General features: G+C 51.8%; 1 protein-coding gene across 1 annotated transcript in view; it reads left to right on the forward strand.

Annotated features, from left to right (window-relative positions):
- Positions 1-16,157, forward strand: part of LOC133342502 (pendrin-like) — a 74,609-nt gene that overhangs the window by 7,454 nt on the left and 50,998 nt on the right. The window contains exons 2-5 of the mRNA XM_061551655.1: positions 660-850; positions 3,254-3,418; positions 6,152-6,304; positions 6,838-6,920. Of these exons, the coding sequence (XP_061407639.1) occupies positions 660-850; positions 3,254-3,418; positions 6,152-6,304; positions 6,838-6,920 (592 nt within the window). The remainder of the gene's footprint in view (positions 1-659; positions 851-3,253; positions 3,419-6,151; positions 6,305-6,837; positions 6,921-16,157) is intronic.

Consider the following 16,157-nt stretch of genomic DNA (forward strand, 5'->3'; position numbering starts at 1 on the left):
GCTCACCAAACCACTCGCTCGCCTACTCGGCCACTCACTCGCTCACCAAACCACTCGCTCGCCTACTCGGTCACTCAGTCGCTCACCAAACCACTCGCTCGCCTACTCGGCCACTCAGTCGCTCACCAAACCACTCGCTCGCCTACTCGGCCACTCAGTCGCTCACCAAACCACTCGCTCGCCTACTCGGTCACTCAGTCGCTCAACAAACCACTCGCTCACCTACTCGGCCACTCAGTCGCTCACCAAACCACTGGCTCGCCTACTCGGCCACTCACTCGCTCACCAAACCACTCGCTCACCTACTCGGCCACTCACTCGCTCACTAAACCACTCACTCACCTACTCGGTCACTCAGTCGCTCACCAAACCACTCGCTCGCCTACTCGGTCACTCAGTCGCTCACCAAACCACTCGCTCGCCTACTCGGCCACTCAGTCGCTCACCAAACCACTCGCTCGCCTACTCGGCCACTCAGTGGCTCACCAAACCACTCGCTCGCCTACTCGGTCACTCAGTCGCTCACCAAACCACTCGCTCGCCTACTCGGCCACTCGCTTAGTTACTCAGTCGCTCACTCACAGTCTTCTCGCCTCTCACTCCCACCCTCACTCACCCATGCGTCCGAACCACCTTCGACCCCTTGCTGCCACTTGTAGGCCTCTTCCCCGTGGTCAGCCTCATGGTTGGCACCGTGACGGTGCGCCTGGTCCCCGACGATGGGGGGGCAGTTGCCTTGGAGGCGGGAAACGAGACCCTGGGAAACGCCACCGTGGCCACGCCGAGCGACGTTGACGCGCGGCGAGTGGCAGTGGCTGCCAGCGTCACCTGCCTGGTGGGGATCATACAGGTGAGACGGGGACGCGTGGTGAGTGCATGGGGTGCACGTGCCAATAACACGTGGTAGGTGTGTGCTACAAAGACAAAGATTCCCCGTATAGCCTCAACATACTTTTGAGGCAAGTGCTGTTAACGAACATCTTATGAAGGCCGGAACGGCACACGAGGGGATGGGTGGCCAGCACCACGCCCGGCCGTCTTTGTCTCCCCAGTGGTGATGTTTACACACCAGAACCAGGTACTCATTCGTGGTTGAGTCGATCTCAGGGAGGCCCAGGACCGTTTCAGACAATTCTCACTCACTGGTGTTAGTGACCTCGAGCGGGAATCGAACTCGGGTCGCCGGGTTCGTAGCGCAATGCACTAACCCCAACACTACCGCTCCCCTACCTGTATCTGTGTGTGTGTGTGCGCGCACATGCGTCATAATAGAATCCAACAGATGTTCTTGTGTGGGCCCAGCGAGCACCCAAGATGTATTGGGTTCCGCCGATGCCAGAGCAGCGTGTTGGTGTTTACAAGTCCATAGAGTATTACTGTTATTACACACGCCTGTGCTTAAATGAATGCATGTGTGTGTAGGTGTATGCATGTGTGTGTGTAGGTGTATGCATGTGTGTGTGTAGGTGTATGCATGTGTGTGTGTATGCATGCATGTGTGTGTATGCATGTGTGTGTGTAGGTGACCCTCTGCTCACGATCATTAAGGACCTTCATGATGGTGAGCAGGCCCGGGTAAAACTACGTGGCCGGGAGTCGGAGCCTTTCCCTGTACACCTTGGGGTGCGACAGGGATGTCCTCTGGCTCCCACATTATTTAACATCTATTTCGACTGCGTAGTTCGTGAAGCCTTCAATAGCTATACCGGGGGAATTTCCATTTGGTACAGATATAATGGGAGGCTGATCGACGCCCGGGTGCGATCAAGGGATGGCTCCCTATTGGTCAACCACGTTATGTATGCCGATTATTTGGTAATAGCTGCTCATTCAGAAGAGGAGTTGGAGACGCTGCTGCTGAGACTGGAGCGTGTCACTAAGAGGTGGGGCCTTACCATCAGCCCCACCAAAACTAAGCACCTGCCTGGGTATTTTGTACCATCGGACACTCCATCCCCACAACTCCCAATCGGTGATGGGGCAGTTGTGGAGAGAGTGGAGAGTTTCCCATACCTGTGCAGTGTGCTTATGACCGGCTCCAGTTTATCAGCAGAGGTCTCACTCCGAATCAGTCGAGCGGCAATATATTCTAATCGGTTGTGTAACGCTGTGTGGAAGCTTCAGGTCTTCTCAGCCACGGTCATTCCCTCCCTTCTCTACGCTTGCGACACGTGGACCCCCCTAATGGAGCATCTTCCCCGTTTGGAAACATTTAGGCTGGCCTGCCTACGATCCATCTTGGGTTTAGCCAGGCTGGATTGTGTGAGGAGCTCACAAATCCTTGAAAGATCTGGTCAAAGTCCCATCGGTGAGCTCCTCCGGCGGGCAAGGCTGCGTTGGCTGGGTCATGTAAGCCGCATGCCCAGCCACCGCATGCCTAAATAGCTTTTGTTCGGCCGGATCGAGGGGGCTAAACGGGCGCGGCACGGGCTAGAGAAGAGATGGAGTGATGTAGTACAGGAGAACGTGGAGCTGAGTGGACTTGCCGATGACTGGTACCAGCGGTGTCAAGATCGGCCTCTGTGGAGGAGGCTCGTGAAGGACGCTACTGGGCAGTTGGAGGCAGTCGCCCTCCAACAACAACGGAGGGCGGAGGAGCAACGCTCACAACAACGAGCGGAGTGCCGGGTGGCTAAAGCACAGCAAATTGGTACATTAGGGGGCACAGGTGGTACATCAGCCAATCATCTCGGTCAGTCGTCCCGTGGCACCTGCTGGGTCTGCCCCGTGACCTCCTGCCAGCGGGCGTTCGACACTTCACGTGGCTTCAAGGTGCACTTGGCCTGCCACAAGCGTCGTGGTGACGTCACCGCCACTTAGTGTCGATTGGCGGTTGTTGTTGTTGTGTGTAGGTGTATGCATGTGTGTGTGTATGCATGCATGTGTGTGTATGAATGTGTGTGTAGGTGTATGCATGTGTGTGTATGCATGTGTGTGTATGCATTTGTGTGTAGGTGTATGCATGCGTGTGTGTGTAGGCGTATGCATGTGTGTAGGTGTATGCATGTGTGTGTGTAAGCATCTGCCAGTCACCTCAGTCAGTCAACCCACAACACCATCGTCTGCGCTGTCACCTCCTGTCTGCGAGCCTGCGACGCGTCACGTGGCCTCCAGGTGCAGCTAGCCTGGCACAAGCACCGTGGTGGCGCCCCTGCCACTTTGTGATGAATAGTGGCCGTCGCACTTACCCCAAAAGTCCGTTAAGGGCTACACACGGAGGATCTTTGTCTCTGACCTGTGTCCCTACGCCCAGCTGTGTCTGGGCGCGCTGCGTGTCGGCTTCGTCTCCATCTTCCTGTCGTCGCCGCTCGTCAGTGGCTTCATGACGGCGGCCGCGTTCCACGTCCTCGTGTCTCAGCTCAAGTATCTCTTCGGCCTCTCTGTGCCCTCGTACAGCGGCCCCTTCGCCTCAATCTACGTGAGCACTCACACCCACACACTGTTGGGGCAAGTGCTGTTAGCAAGCACCTACGAAGGCCAGCATGGCGCACGAGAGGGTGGATGGCCAACACCACGCCACCTTTGTCTCCCCAGTGGCGATGTTTATACACCGCACCAGGTACTCATTTAAGGCTGAGTAGACCTAGGAGATGCCCAGGAGTGGTTCAAATAATCGTCATTCGCCACTAAGTGGTAGTGACGTCACCACGGGGGTTGTGCCAGGCAATTTGGACTTTAAAGCCACGTGAAGTTTCAAAGGTTTGCTGGCAGGTTACGGGACAGACCCAGGTGCCATGGGTCGACTGAGATGACCTGATGCAGCTGCATGAACTGTGCCCCCCTACCGTTCCAACTTGCTGTGTTTTAGCCGCTCGGCACTCTGCCCGTTGTTGTGAGTGTTGCTCCGTTGTTGGAGGGCGACTGTCTTCAACTGCCCAGTATTGTCCTTCACGAGCCTCCTCCACAGAGGCCGATCTTGACACCGCTGGTACCAGTCATCGGCAAGTCCACTCCGCTCCACATCCTCCTGTACCACATCACTCATCAACTTCTGGTGCCCGTTCTGCTCGAGAATGGATGGATCATAGGCAGGCCAGCCTGAATGTTTCTAATCGATGCAGATGTACCATTAGCGGGGTCCACATTTTGCAAAAATAGAAAAGGAAAAGCCTAACTGTGGCCGAGAAGGCCCGAAGCTTCGTGTAGAGTGACAGACCAGGTAGCATCCACACAGCCTTGCGCAGCCGATGATACGATAATGCCGCCCGACTGATTCAGAGTGAGACTTCTGATGTGAAACCGGAGCTGATCAGAAGCACACTGCCCAGGTACAGTGAGGGAAAAAAGTATTTTTATCCCCTGCTGATTTTTTACGTTTGCCAACTGACAAAGAAATTATCAGTCTATAATTTTAATGGTACAGTAGATTTATTTGAACAGTGAAAGACAGAATAACAACAACAAAATCCAGAAAAACGCATGTCAAAAATGTTATAAATTGATTTGCATTTTAATGAGGGAAATAAGTATTTGACCCCCTCTCAATCAGAAAGATTTCTGTCTCCCAGGTATCTTTTATACAGGTAACGACCTGAGATTAGGAGCACACTCTTAAAGGGAGTGCTCCTAATCTAAGCTTGTTACCTGTATAAATGACACCTGTTCACTGAAGCAATCAATCAATCAGATTCCAAACTCTCCACCATGGCCAAGACCAAAGAGCTCTCCAATGATGTCAGGGACAAGATTGTAGACCTACACAAGGCTGGAATGGGCTACAAGACCATCGCCAAGCAGCTTGGTGAGAAGGTGACAACAGTTGGTGCGATTATTTGCAAATGGAAGAAACACAAAAGAACTGTCAATCTCCCTCGGCCTGGGGCTCCATGCAAGATTTGACCTCGTGGAGTTGCAATGATCATGAGAACGGTGAGGAATCAGCCCAGAACTATACGGGAGGATCTTGTCAATGATCTCAAGGCAGCTGGGACCATTGTTACCAACTGTTTTCTTGGTGACTCACTACGCCGTGAAGGACTGAAATCCTGCAGCATCCGCAAGGTCCCCCTGCTCAAGAAAGCACATATACATGCCCGTCTGAAGTGTGCCAATGAACATCTGAATGATTCAGAGGACAACTGGGTGAAAGTGTTGTGGTCAGATGAGACCAAAATGGAGCTCTTTGGCATCAACTCAACTCGCCGTGTTTGGAGGAGGAGGAATGCTGCCTATGACCCCAAGAACACCATCCCCACCGTCAAACATGGAGGTGGAAACATTATGCTTTGGGGGTGTTTTCTGCTAAGGGGACAGGACAACTTCACCGCATCAAAGGGACGATCGACGGGGCCATGTACCGTCAAATCTTGGGTGAGAACCTCCTTCCCTCAGCCAGGGCATTGAAAATGGGTCGTGGATGGATATTCCAGCATGACAAAGACCCAAAACACACGGCCAAGGCAACAAAGGAGTAGCTCAAGAAGAAGCTCATTAAGGTCCTGTAGTGGCCTAGCCAGTCTCCAGACTTTAATCCCATAGAAAATCCGTGGAGGGAGCTGAAGGTTCGAGTTGCCAAACGTCAGCCTCGAAACCTTAATGACTTGGAGAAGATCTGCAAAGAGGAGTGGGACAAAATCCCTCCTGAGATGTGTGCAAACCTGGTGGCCAACTACAAGAAACGTCTGACATCTGTGATTGTCAACAAGGGTTTTGCCACCAAGTACTAAGTCATGTTTTGCAGAGGGTCAAATACTTATTTTCCTCATTAAAATGCAAATCAATTGATAACATTTTTGACATGCGTTTTTCTGGATTTTGTTGTTGTTATTCTGTCTCTCACTGTTCAAATAAACCTACCATTAAAATTATAGACTGATCATTTCTTAGTCAGTGGGCAAACGTACAAAATCAGCAGGGGATTAAATAGGGTTTTTTCCCTCACTGTATGGAAACCTCTCTATTCCCTCCACAACTGCTCCATCAAAAATGGGGAGTTGAGAGGGTGCAGTGTTTGTTTAAACAAAATATCCACCCACACAGCCGTGTCTCTTCCTCACGTGTCTCCCCGCACGTGATCACCCGGGACACGTGCTGGCTTTGTGAGATTATTCATGGCATAGTAGCGTCGGTTCACGTCTCAAATCCCACTCGTCCGTGCTTCCATGCATCTGTATGCCCATGCGCCCACCCATGCACCTGTGCATCTCCCCAGGCTATCATCGAGGTGTTCTCCCGACTGCCTCAGAGCAACGTGGCCGACGTCGTGACCTCGATCATCTGCATCGTCGTCGCTGTCCTCGCAAAGGAGATTAACCAGCGCTTCGCGCGCCGCCTGCCCGTGCCCATCCCGGTCGAGCTGCTCGTGGTCAGGACTCTGGCGCGAGCGTGAATCGCGCGAGCAAATTAATCACAATTAACTGCACCGCCGCGCGCGCACGAGGTCCCCGCGGGCCGAGCGCACGCACCGTGCACACCGCCTATGGCTTCATGCATAATGCATAGCGAGGAGAAAAATCATCACCATCATCATCCTCCCTCCTGTGCCACACCGCCTGCCCCCATTTCGACCCATGCCCTTTCAGGGACCCTGCTGCCCTGTCTCTGACCCCTAATCCCCTATCTGACCCTGCTCGTGCCCGCCTGGCCTCGTCTCTGACCCCTGCATGCCTGACCCCTGACCTTGATTCTGGCCGTGACCCCTGTCTCTCACCTCTGACCCTGTATATGATGCCTGACCCTGTAAACAGTTCCTGATCCTATGACCCCTTAATCTGACCATATTATATGGCCCCGACACCGTTATATGGACCCTGACCCCAGTCTCTGACCCCTGAACGCATTCTCTGACCGGTGACCCTCAGCTCCCCGTGACCCTGCTGCGTCTGTGTGCGTGCTCAGACCGTGGTGGCGACCGCAGTGTCGTACGGAGCCGACTTGGAGGGGCGATTTGGGGTGGATGTGGTGCGCGACATCCCAAAGGGGTGCGTGCGTGCTGCTGTTTGTGGTGACACACAGACAACCATTCCCGCATATCACCTTTAACAGACTTTTTGGGAGGAAACATCTGTTAGCGAGTAGCAATTAAGGCCGGGGGTGAGTGGCCAACGCCACGCCCGGCCACCTTTGTCTCCCCCAAGTTGCGGATCTTTATACAACGCACCAGGTATTCATTGAAGTACTCATAAAGAGCTGAGTCAACCTATGGGAGGCCCGGGACAAGATTAAATATGTGCCACAGGCGGAAATGGAACTTTGATCACTGGATTTGTAGTGCAACACGTTAACTGCAACCCTACGCACACCTGCACAGAGATATACTCACACTCACATGGCATAGATCTCCACAGCACTCACCTGCACAGCAACACATTCACATACTCACCTGCACAGTGAAACAATCACACACTCACCTGCACCGCGACACATTCACACACTCAGCAGCAATTACACATTCACACACTCACTTGCACAGTGAAACATTCACACACTCACTTGCACAGTGACACATTCACACACTCACCTGCACAGTGGCATATTCACACACTCACCTGCAGTGACACATTCACACACTCACCTGCACAGTGACACATTCACACACTCACCTGCAGTGTGACACATTCACACACTCACTTGCACAGTGACACATTCACACACTCACCTGCACAGTTACACATTCACACACTCACTTGCACAGTGACACATTCACACACTCACCTGCACAGTTACACATTCACACACTCACTTGCACAGTGACACATTCACACACTCACCTGCACAGTGACACGTTCACACACTCACCTGCACAGTGACACATTCACACACTCACCTGCACAGTGACACATTCACACACTCACCTGCAGTGACACATTCACACACTAACCTGCACAGTGACACATTCACACACTCACCTGCACAGTGACACATTCACACACTCACCTGCACAGCGACACGTTACTACACTCACCTGCAGAGTGACACATTCACACACTCACTTGCACAGTGACACGTTCACACACTCACCTGCACAGTGACACATTCACACACTCACCTGCACAGTGACACATTCACACACTCACCTGCACAGTGACACATTCACACACTCACCTGCACAGCGACACGTTACTACACTCACCTGCAGAGTGACACATTCACACACTCACCTGCACAGTGACACATTCACACACTCACCTGCAGTGTGACACATTCACACACTCACCTGCACAGTGACACATTCACACACTCACCTGCACAGTGACACATTCACACACTCACCTGCACAGTGACACATTCACACACTCACCTGCACAGTGATACATTCACACACTCAGCTGCACAGTGACACATTCACACACTCACCTGCACAGCGACACATTCACACATTCACCTGCACAGTGATACATTCACACACTCAGCTGCACAGTGACACATTCACACACTCACCTGCACAGTGACACATTCACACACTCACCTGCACAGTGACACATTCACACACTCACCTGCACAGTGAGACATTCACACACTCACCTACACAGTGACACATTCACACACTCACCTGCACAGTGACACATTCACACACTCACCTGCACAGTGACACGTTCACACACTCACCTGCACAGTGACACATTCACACACTCACCTGCACAGTGACACGTTCACACACTCAACTGCACAGCGACACATTCACACACTCACCTGCACAGTGACACATTCACACACTCACCTACACAGTGACACATTCACACACTCACCTGCACAGTGACACATTCACACACTCACCTGCACAGTGACACATTCACACACTCACCTGCACAGTGACACGTTCACACACTCACCTGCACAGTGACACGTTCACACACTCACCTGCACAGTGACACAATCACACACTCACCTGCACAGTGACACACGTGACCTCACACACTCACCTACACAGTGACACATTCACACACTCACCTGCACAGTGACACATTCACACACTCACCTGCACAGTGACACATTCACACACTCACCTGCACAGTGACACATTCACACACTCACCTGCACAGTTACACATTCACACACTCACCTGCACAGTGACACATTCACACACTCACCTGCACAGTGACACGTTCACACACTCACCTGCACAGTGACACGTTCACACACTCACCTGCACAGTGACACATTCACACACTCACCTGCACAGTGACACGTTCACACACTCACCTGCACAGTGACACATTCACACACTCACCTGCACAGTGACACGTTCACACACTCACCTGCATAGTGACACGTTCACACACTCACCTGCACAGTGACACATTCACACACTCACCTGCACAGTGACACATTCACACACTCACCTGCAGTGTGACACATTCACACACTCACCTGCACAGTGACACATTCACACACTCACCTGCACAGTGACACATTCACACACTCACCTGCACAGCGACACATTCACACACTCACCTGCATAGTGACACGTTCACACACTCACCTGCACAGTGACACATTCACACACTCACCTGCACGGTGACACATTCACACACTCACCTGCACAGCGACACGTTCACACACTCACTTGCACAGTGACACATTCACACACTCACCTGCACAGCGACACATTCACACACTCACTTGCACAGTGACACATTCACACACTCACCTGCACAGTGACACATTCACACACTCACCTGCACAGCGACACATTCACACACTCACTTGCACAGCGACACATTCACACACTCACCTGCACAGTGACACATTCACACACTCACCTGCACAGTGACACGTTCACACACTCACCTGCACAGTGACACGTTCACACACTCACCTGCACAGCGACACATTCACACACTCACCTGCACAGTGACACGTTCACACACTCACCTGCACAGTGACACGTTCACACACTCACCTGCACAGCGACACATTCACACACTCACCTGCAGTGACACATTCACACACTCACTTGCACAGTGACACATTCACACACTCACCTGCACAGTGACACGTTCACACACTCACCTGCACAGTGACACGTTCACACACTCACCTGCACAGCGACACATTCACACACTCACCTGCAGTGACACATTCACACACTCACCTGCACAGTGACACATTCACACACTCACCTGCATAGTGACACGTTCACACACTCACCTGCACAGCGACACATTCACACACTCACCTACACAGTGACACATTCACACACTCACCTGCACAGTGACACATTCACACACTCACCTGCACAGTGACACATTCACACACTCACCTGCACAGTGACACATTCACACACTCACCTACACAGTGACACATTCACACACTCACCTGCAGTGACACATTCACACACTCACTTGCACAGTGACACATTCACACACTCACCTGCACAGTGACACATTCACACACTCACCTGCACAGTGACACGTTCACACACTCACCTGCACAGCGACACATTCACACACTCACCTGCAGTGACACATTCACACACTCACTTGCACAGTGACACATTCACACACTCACCTGCACAGTGACACATTCACACACTCACCTGCACAGTGACACGTTCACACACTCACCTGCACAGTGACACGTTCACACACTCACCTGCACAGCGACACATTCACACACTCACCTGCAGTGACACATTCACACACTCACCTGCACAGTGACACATTCACACACTCACCTGCAGTGACACGTTCACACACTCACCTGCACAGCGACACATTCACACACTCACCTGCAGTGACACATTCACACACTCACCTGCACAGCGACACATTCACACACTCACCTGCACAGCGACACATTCACACACTCACCTGCAGTGACACGTTCACACACTCACCTGCACAGCGACACATTCACACACTCACCTGCAGTGACACATTCACACACTCACTTGCACAGTGACACATTCACACACTCACCTGCACAGTGACACATTCACACACTCACCTGCACAGCGACACATTCACACACTCACCTGCACGGTGATACATTCACACACTCACCTGCACAGTGACACATTCACACACTCACCTGCACAGTGACACATTCACACACTCACCTGCACGGTGACACATTCACACACTCACCTGCACAGTGACACATTCACACACTCACCTGCACGGTGACACATTCACACACTCACCTGCACAGTGACACATTCACACACTCACCTGCACGGTGACACATTCACACACTCACCTGCAGTGACACATTCACACACTCACCTGCACAGTGACACATTCACACACTCACCTGCACGGTGACACATTCACACACTCACCAGCACGGTGACACATTCACACACTCACCTGCAGTGACACATTCACACACTCACCTGCACAGTGACACATTCACACACTCACCTGCACGGTGACACATTCACACACTCACCTGCAGTGACACATTCACACACTCACCTGCCAGTGACACATTCACACACTCACCTGCAAGTGTGACACATTCACACACTCACCTGCACAGTGACACATTCCACACTCACCTGCACAGTGACACATTCACACACTCACCTGCACAGTGACACATTCACACACTCACCTGCAGTGACACATTCACACACTCAACCTGCACAGTGACACATTCACACACTCACCTGCACAGTGACACATTCACACACTCACCTGCACAGTGACACATTCACACACTCACCTGCACAGTGACACATTCACACACTCACCTGCACAGTGACACATTCACACACTCACCTGCACAGTGACACATTCACACACTCAGCTGCACAGTGACACATTCACACACTCACCTGCACAGTGACCATTCACACACTCAGCTGCACAGTGACACATTCACACACTCAGCCTGCACAGTGACACATTCACACACTCAGCCTGCACAGTGACACATTCACACACTCACCTGCACAGTGACACATTCACACACTCACCTGCAGCAGTGACACATTCACACACTCACCTGCACAGTGACACATTCACACACTCACCTGCACAGTGACACATTCACACACTCACCTGCACAGTGACACATTCACACACTCACCTGCAGTGACACATTCACACACTCACCTGCACAGTGACACATTCACACACTCACCTGCACAGTGACACATTCACACACTCACCTGCACAGTGACACATTCACACACTCACCTGCACAGTGACACATTCACACACTCACCTGCACAGTGACACATTCACACACTCACCTGCACAGTGACACATTCACACACTCAGCTGCACAGTGACACATTCACACACTCACCTGCACAGTGACACATTCACACACTCACCTGCACAGTGACACATTCACACACTCACCTGCACAGTGACACATTCACACCTCACTGCACAGTGACACATTCACACACTCACCTGCACAGTGACACATTCACACACTCACCTGCACAGTGACACTTACACACTCACCTGCACAGTGACACATTCACACACTCACCTGCACAGTGACACATTCACACACTCACCTGCACAGCGACACGTTACACACTCACCTGCAGAGTGACACATTCACACACTCACCTACACAGTGACACATTCACACACTCACCTGCACAGCGACACACTACACTCACCTGCAGTGACACATTCACACACTCACCTACACAGTGACACATTCACACACTCACCTGCACAGTGACACATTCACACACTCACTGCACAGTGACACATTCACACACTCACCTGCACAGTGACACATTCACACACTCACCTGCACAGTGACACATTCACACACTCACCTGCACAGTGACACATTCACACACTCACCTGCACAGTGACACATTCACACACTCACCTGCACAGTGACACATTCACACACTCACCTGCAGTGACACATTCACACACTCACCTGCACAGTGACACATTCACACACTCACCTGCACAGTGACACATTCACACACTCACCTGCACAGTGACACGTTCACACACTCACCTGCACAGTGACACATTCACACACTCACCTGCACAGTGACACATTCACACACTCACCTGCACAGTGACACATTCACACACTCACCTGCACAGTGACACGTTCACACACTCACCTGCACAGCGACACATTCACACACTCCTGCACAGTGACACATTCACACACTCACCTGCACAGTGACACATTCACACACTCACCTGCACAGTGACACATTCACACACTCACCTGCACAGTGACACATTCACACACTCACCTGCACAGTGACACATTCACACACTCACCTGCAGTGACACATTCACACACTCACCTGCACAGTGACACATTCCACACTCACCTGCACAGTGACACATTCACACACTCACCTGCACAGTGACACTTCACACACTCACCTGCACAGTGACACATTCACACACTCACCTGCAGTGACACAGTCACACACCACTCCTGCACAGTGACACATTCACACACTCACCTGCACAGTGACACATTCACACACTCACCTGCACAGTGACACATTCACACACTCACCTGCACAGTGACACGTTCACACACTCACCTGCACAGGACACATTCACACACTCACCTGCAGTGACACATTCACACACTCACCTGCACAGTGACACATTCACACACTCACCTGCAGTGACACGTTCACACACTCACCTGCACAGTGACACATTCACACACTCACCTGCAGTGACACATTCACACACTCACCTGCACAGCGACACATTCACACACTCACCTGCACAGTGACACATTCACACACTCACCTGCAGTGACATTCACACACTCACCTGCACAGCGACACATTCACACACTCACCTGCAGTGACACATTCACACACTCACTGCACAGTGACACATTCACACACTCACCTGCACAGTGACACATTCACACACTCACCTGCACAGTGACACATTCACACACTCACCTGCACAGTGACATTCACACACTCACCTGCACAGTGACACATTCACACACTCACCTGCACAGTGACACATTCACACACACCTGCACGTGACACATTCACACACTCACCTGCACAGTGACACATTCACACACTCACCTGCACAGTGACACATTCACACACTCACCTGCACAGTGACACATTCACACACTCACCTGCACAGTGACACATTCACACACTCACCTGCAGTGACACATTCACACACTCACCTGCACAGTGACACATTCACACACTCACCTGCACGTGACACATTCACACACTCACCAGCACGTGACACATTCACACACTCACCTGCAGTGACACATTCACACACTCACCTGCACAGTGACACATTCACACACTCACCGCACGGTGACACATTCACACACTCACCTGCAGTGACACATTCACACACTCACCTGCACAGTGACACATTCACACACTCACCTGCAGTGACACATTCACACACTCACCTGCACAGTGACACATTCACACACTCACCTGCACAGTGACACATTCACACACTCACCTGCAGTGACACATTCACACACTCACCTGCACAGTGACACATTCACACACTCACCTGCACAGTGACACATTCACACACTCACCTGCACAGTGACACATTCACACACTCACCTGCACAGTGACACATTCACAACTCACCTGCACAGTGACACATTCACCACACTCACCTGCACAGTGACACATTCACACCTCACCTGCACAGTGACACATTCACACACTCACCTGCACAGTGACAACAATTCACACCCTCACCTGCACAGTGACACATTCACCACACTCAGCTGCACAGTGACACATTCACACACTCAGCTGCACAGTGACACATTCACACACTCACCTGCACAGTGACACATTCACACACTCACGCTGCACAGTGACACATTCACACACTCACCTGCACAGTGACACATTCACACACTCACCTGCACAGTGACACATTCCACACTCACCTGCACATGACACATTCACACACTCACCTGCACAGTGACACATTCACACACTCACCTGCACAGTGACATTCCACACTCACCTGCACAGCGACACGTTACTACACCACCTGCAGAGTGACACATTCACGTCACACCTACACTTGACACAGTCCCCCTGCACAGCGACACGTTACTACACTCACCTGCAGGAGTGACACCATTTACACACTCACCTACACAGTGAAACATTCACACACTCACCTGCACAGTGACACAGTTTCTACCACTCACCTTGCAGGCGAGTGGACACATGCACACACATCACCCTACACTAGTGACACATTTCACACACTCACCTGCACAGTGACACATTCACACACTCAGCCTGCACTAGTTGACACATTTCACACACTCGACCTGCACAGTGGACACATTCACCACACTCACCTGGCACAGTGACACATTCACACACTCAACCTGCACAGTGACACATTCACACACTCACGCTGCATCACACAGTTGACCACATTCACACACTCAGCTGCACAGTGACACATTCACACACTCACCTGCACAGTGACACATTCACACACTCAGCGCACAGCGACACATTCACACACTCACCCTGCAAGTGACACATTCACACACTCACCTGCACAGTGACACATTCACACACTCACCTGCACAGTGACACGTTCACACACTCAACTGCACAGCGACACATTCACACACTCACCTGCACAGTGACACATTCACACACTCACCTACACAGTGACACATTCACACACTCACCTGCACAGGACCCATTCACACACTCACCTGCACAGTGACACATTCACACACTCACCCTGCACAGTGACACGTTCACACACTCACCTGCACAGTGACACGTTCACACACTCACCTGCACAGTGACACAATCACACACTCACCTGCACAGTGACACATTCACACACTCACCTACACAGTGACACATTCACACACTCACCTGCACAGTGACACATTCACACACTCACCTGCACAGTGACACATTCCACACACTCACCTGCACAGTGACACATTCACACACTCACCTGCACAGTACACATTCACACACTCACCTGCACAGTGACACATTCACACACTCACCTGCACAGTGACACGTTCACACACTCACTGCACAGTGACACGTTCACACACTCACCTGCACAGTGACACATTCACACACTCACCTGCACAGTGACACGTTCACACACTCACCTGCACAGTGACACATCCCACACTCACCTGCACAGTGACACGTTCACACACTCACCTGCACAGCGACACATTCACACACTCACCTGCACAGTGACACAGTTCACACACTCACCTGCACAGTGACACATTCACAC

Source organism: Lethenteron reissneri, chromosome 15 (genome assembly GCF_015708825.2).
Source record: "Lethenteron reissneri isolate LAM-NWPU_2019-01 chromosome 15, ASM1570882v1, whole genome shotgun sequence".
NCBI classification, from domain to species: Eukaryota; Metazoa; Chordata; class Hyperoartia; order Petromyzontiformes; family Petromyzontidae; genus Lethenteron; species Lethenteron reissneri.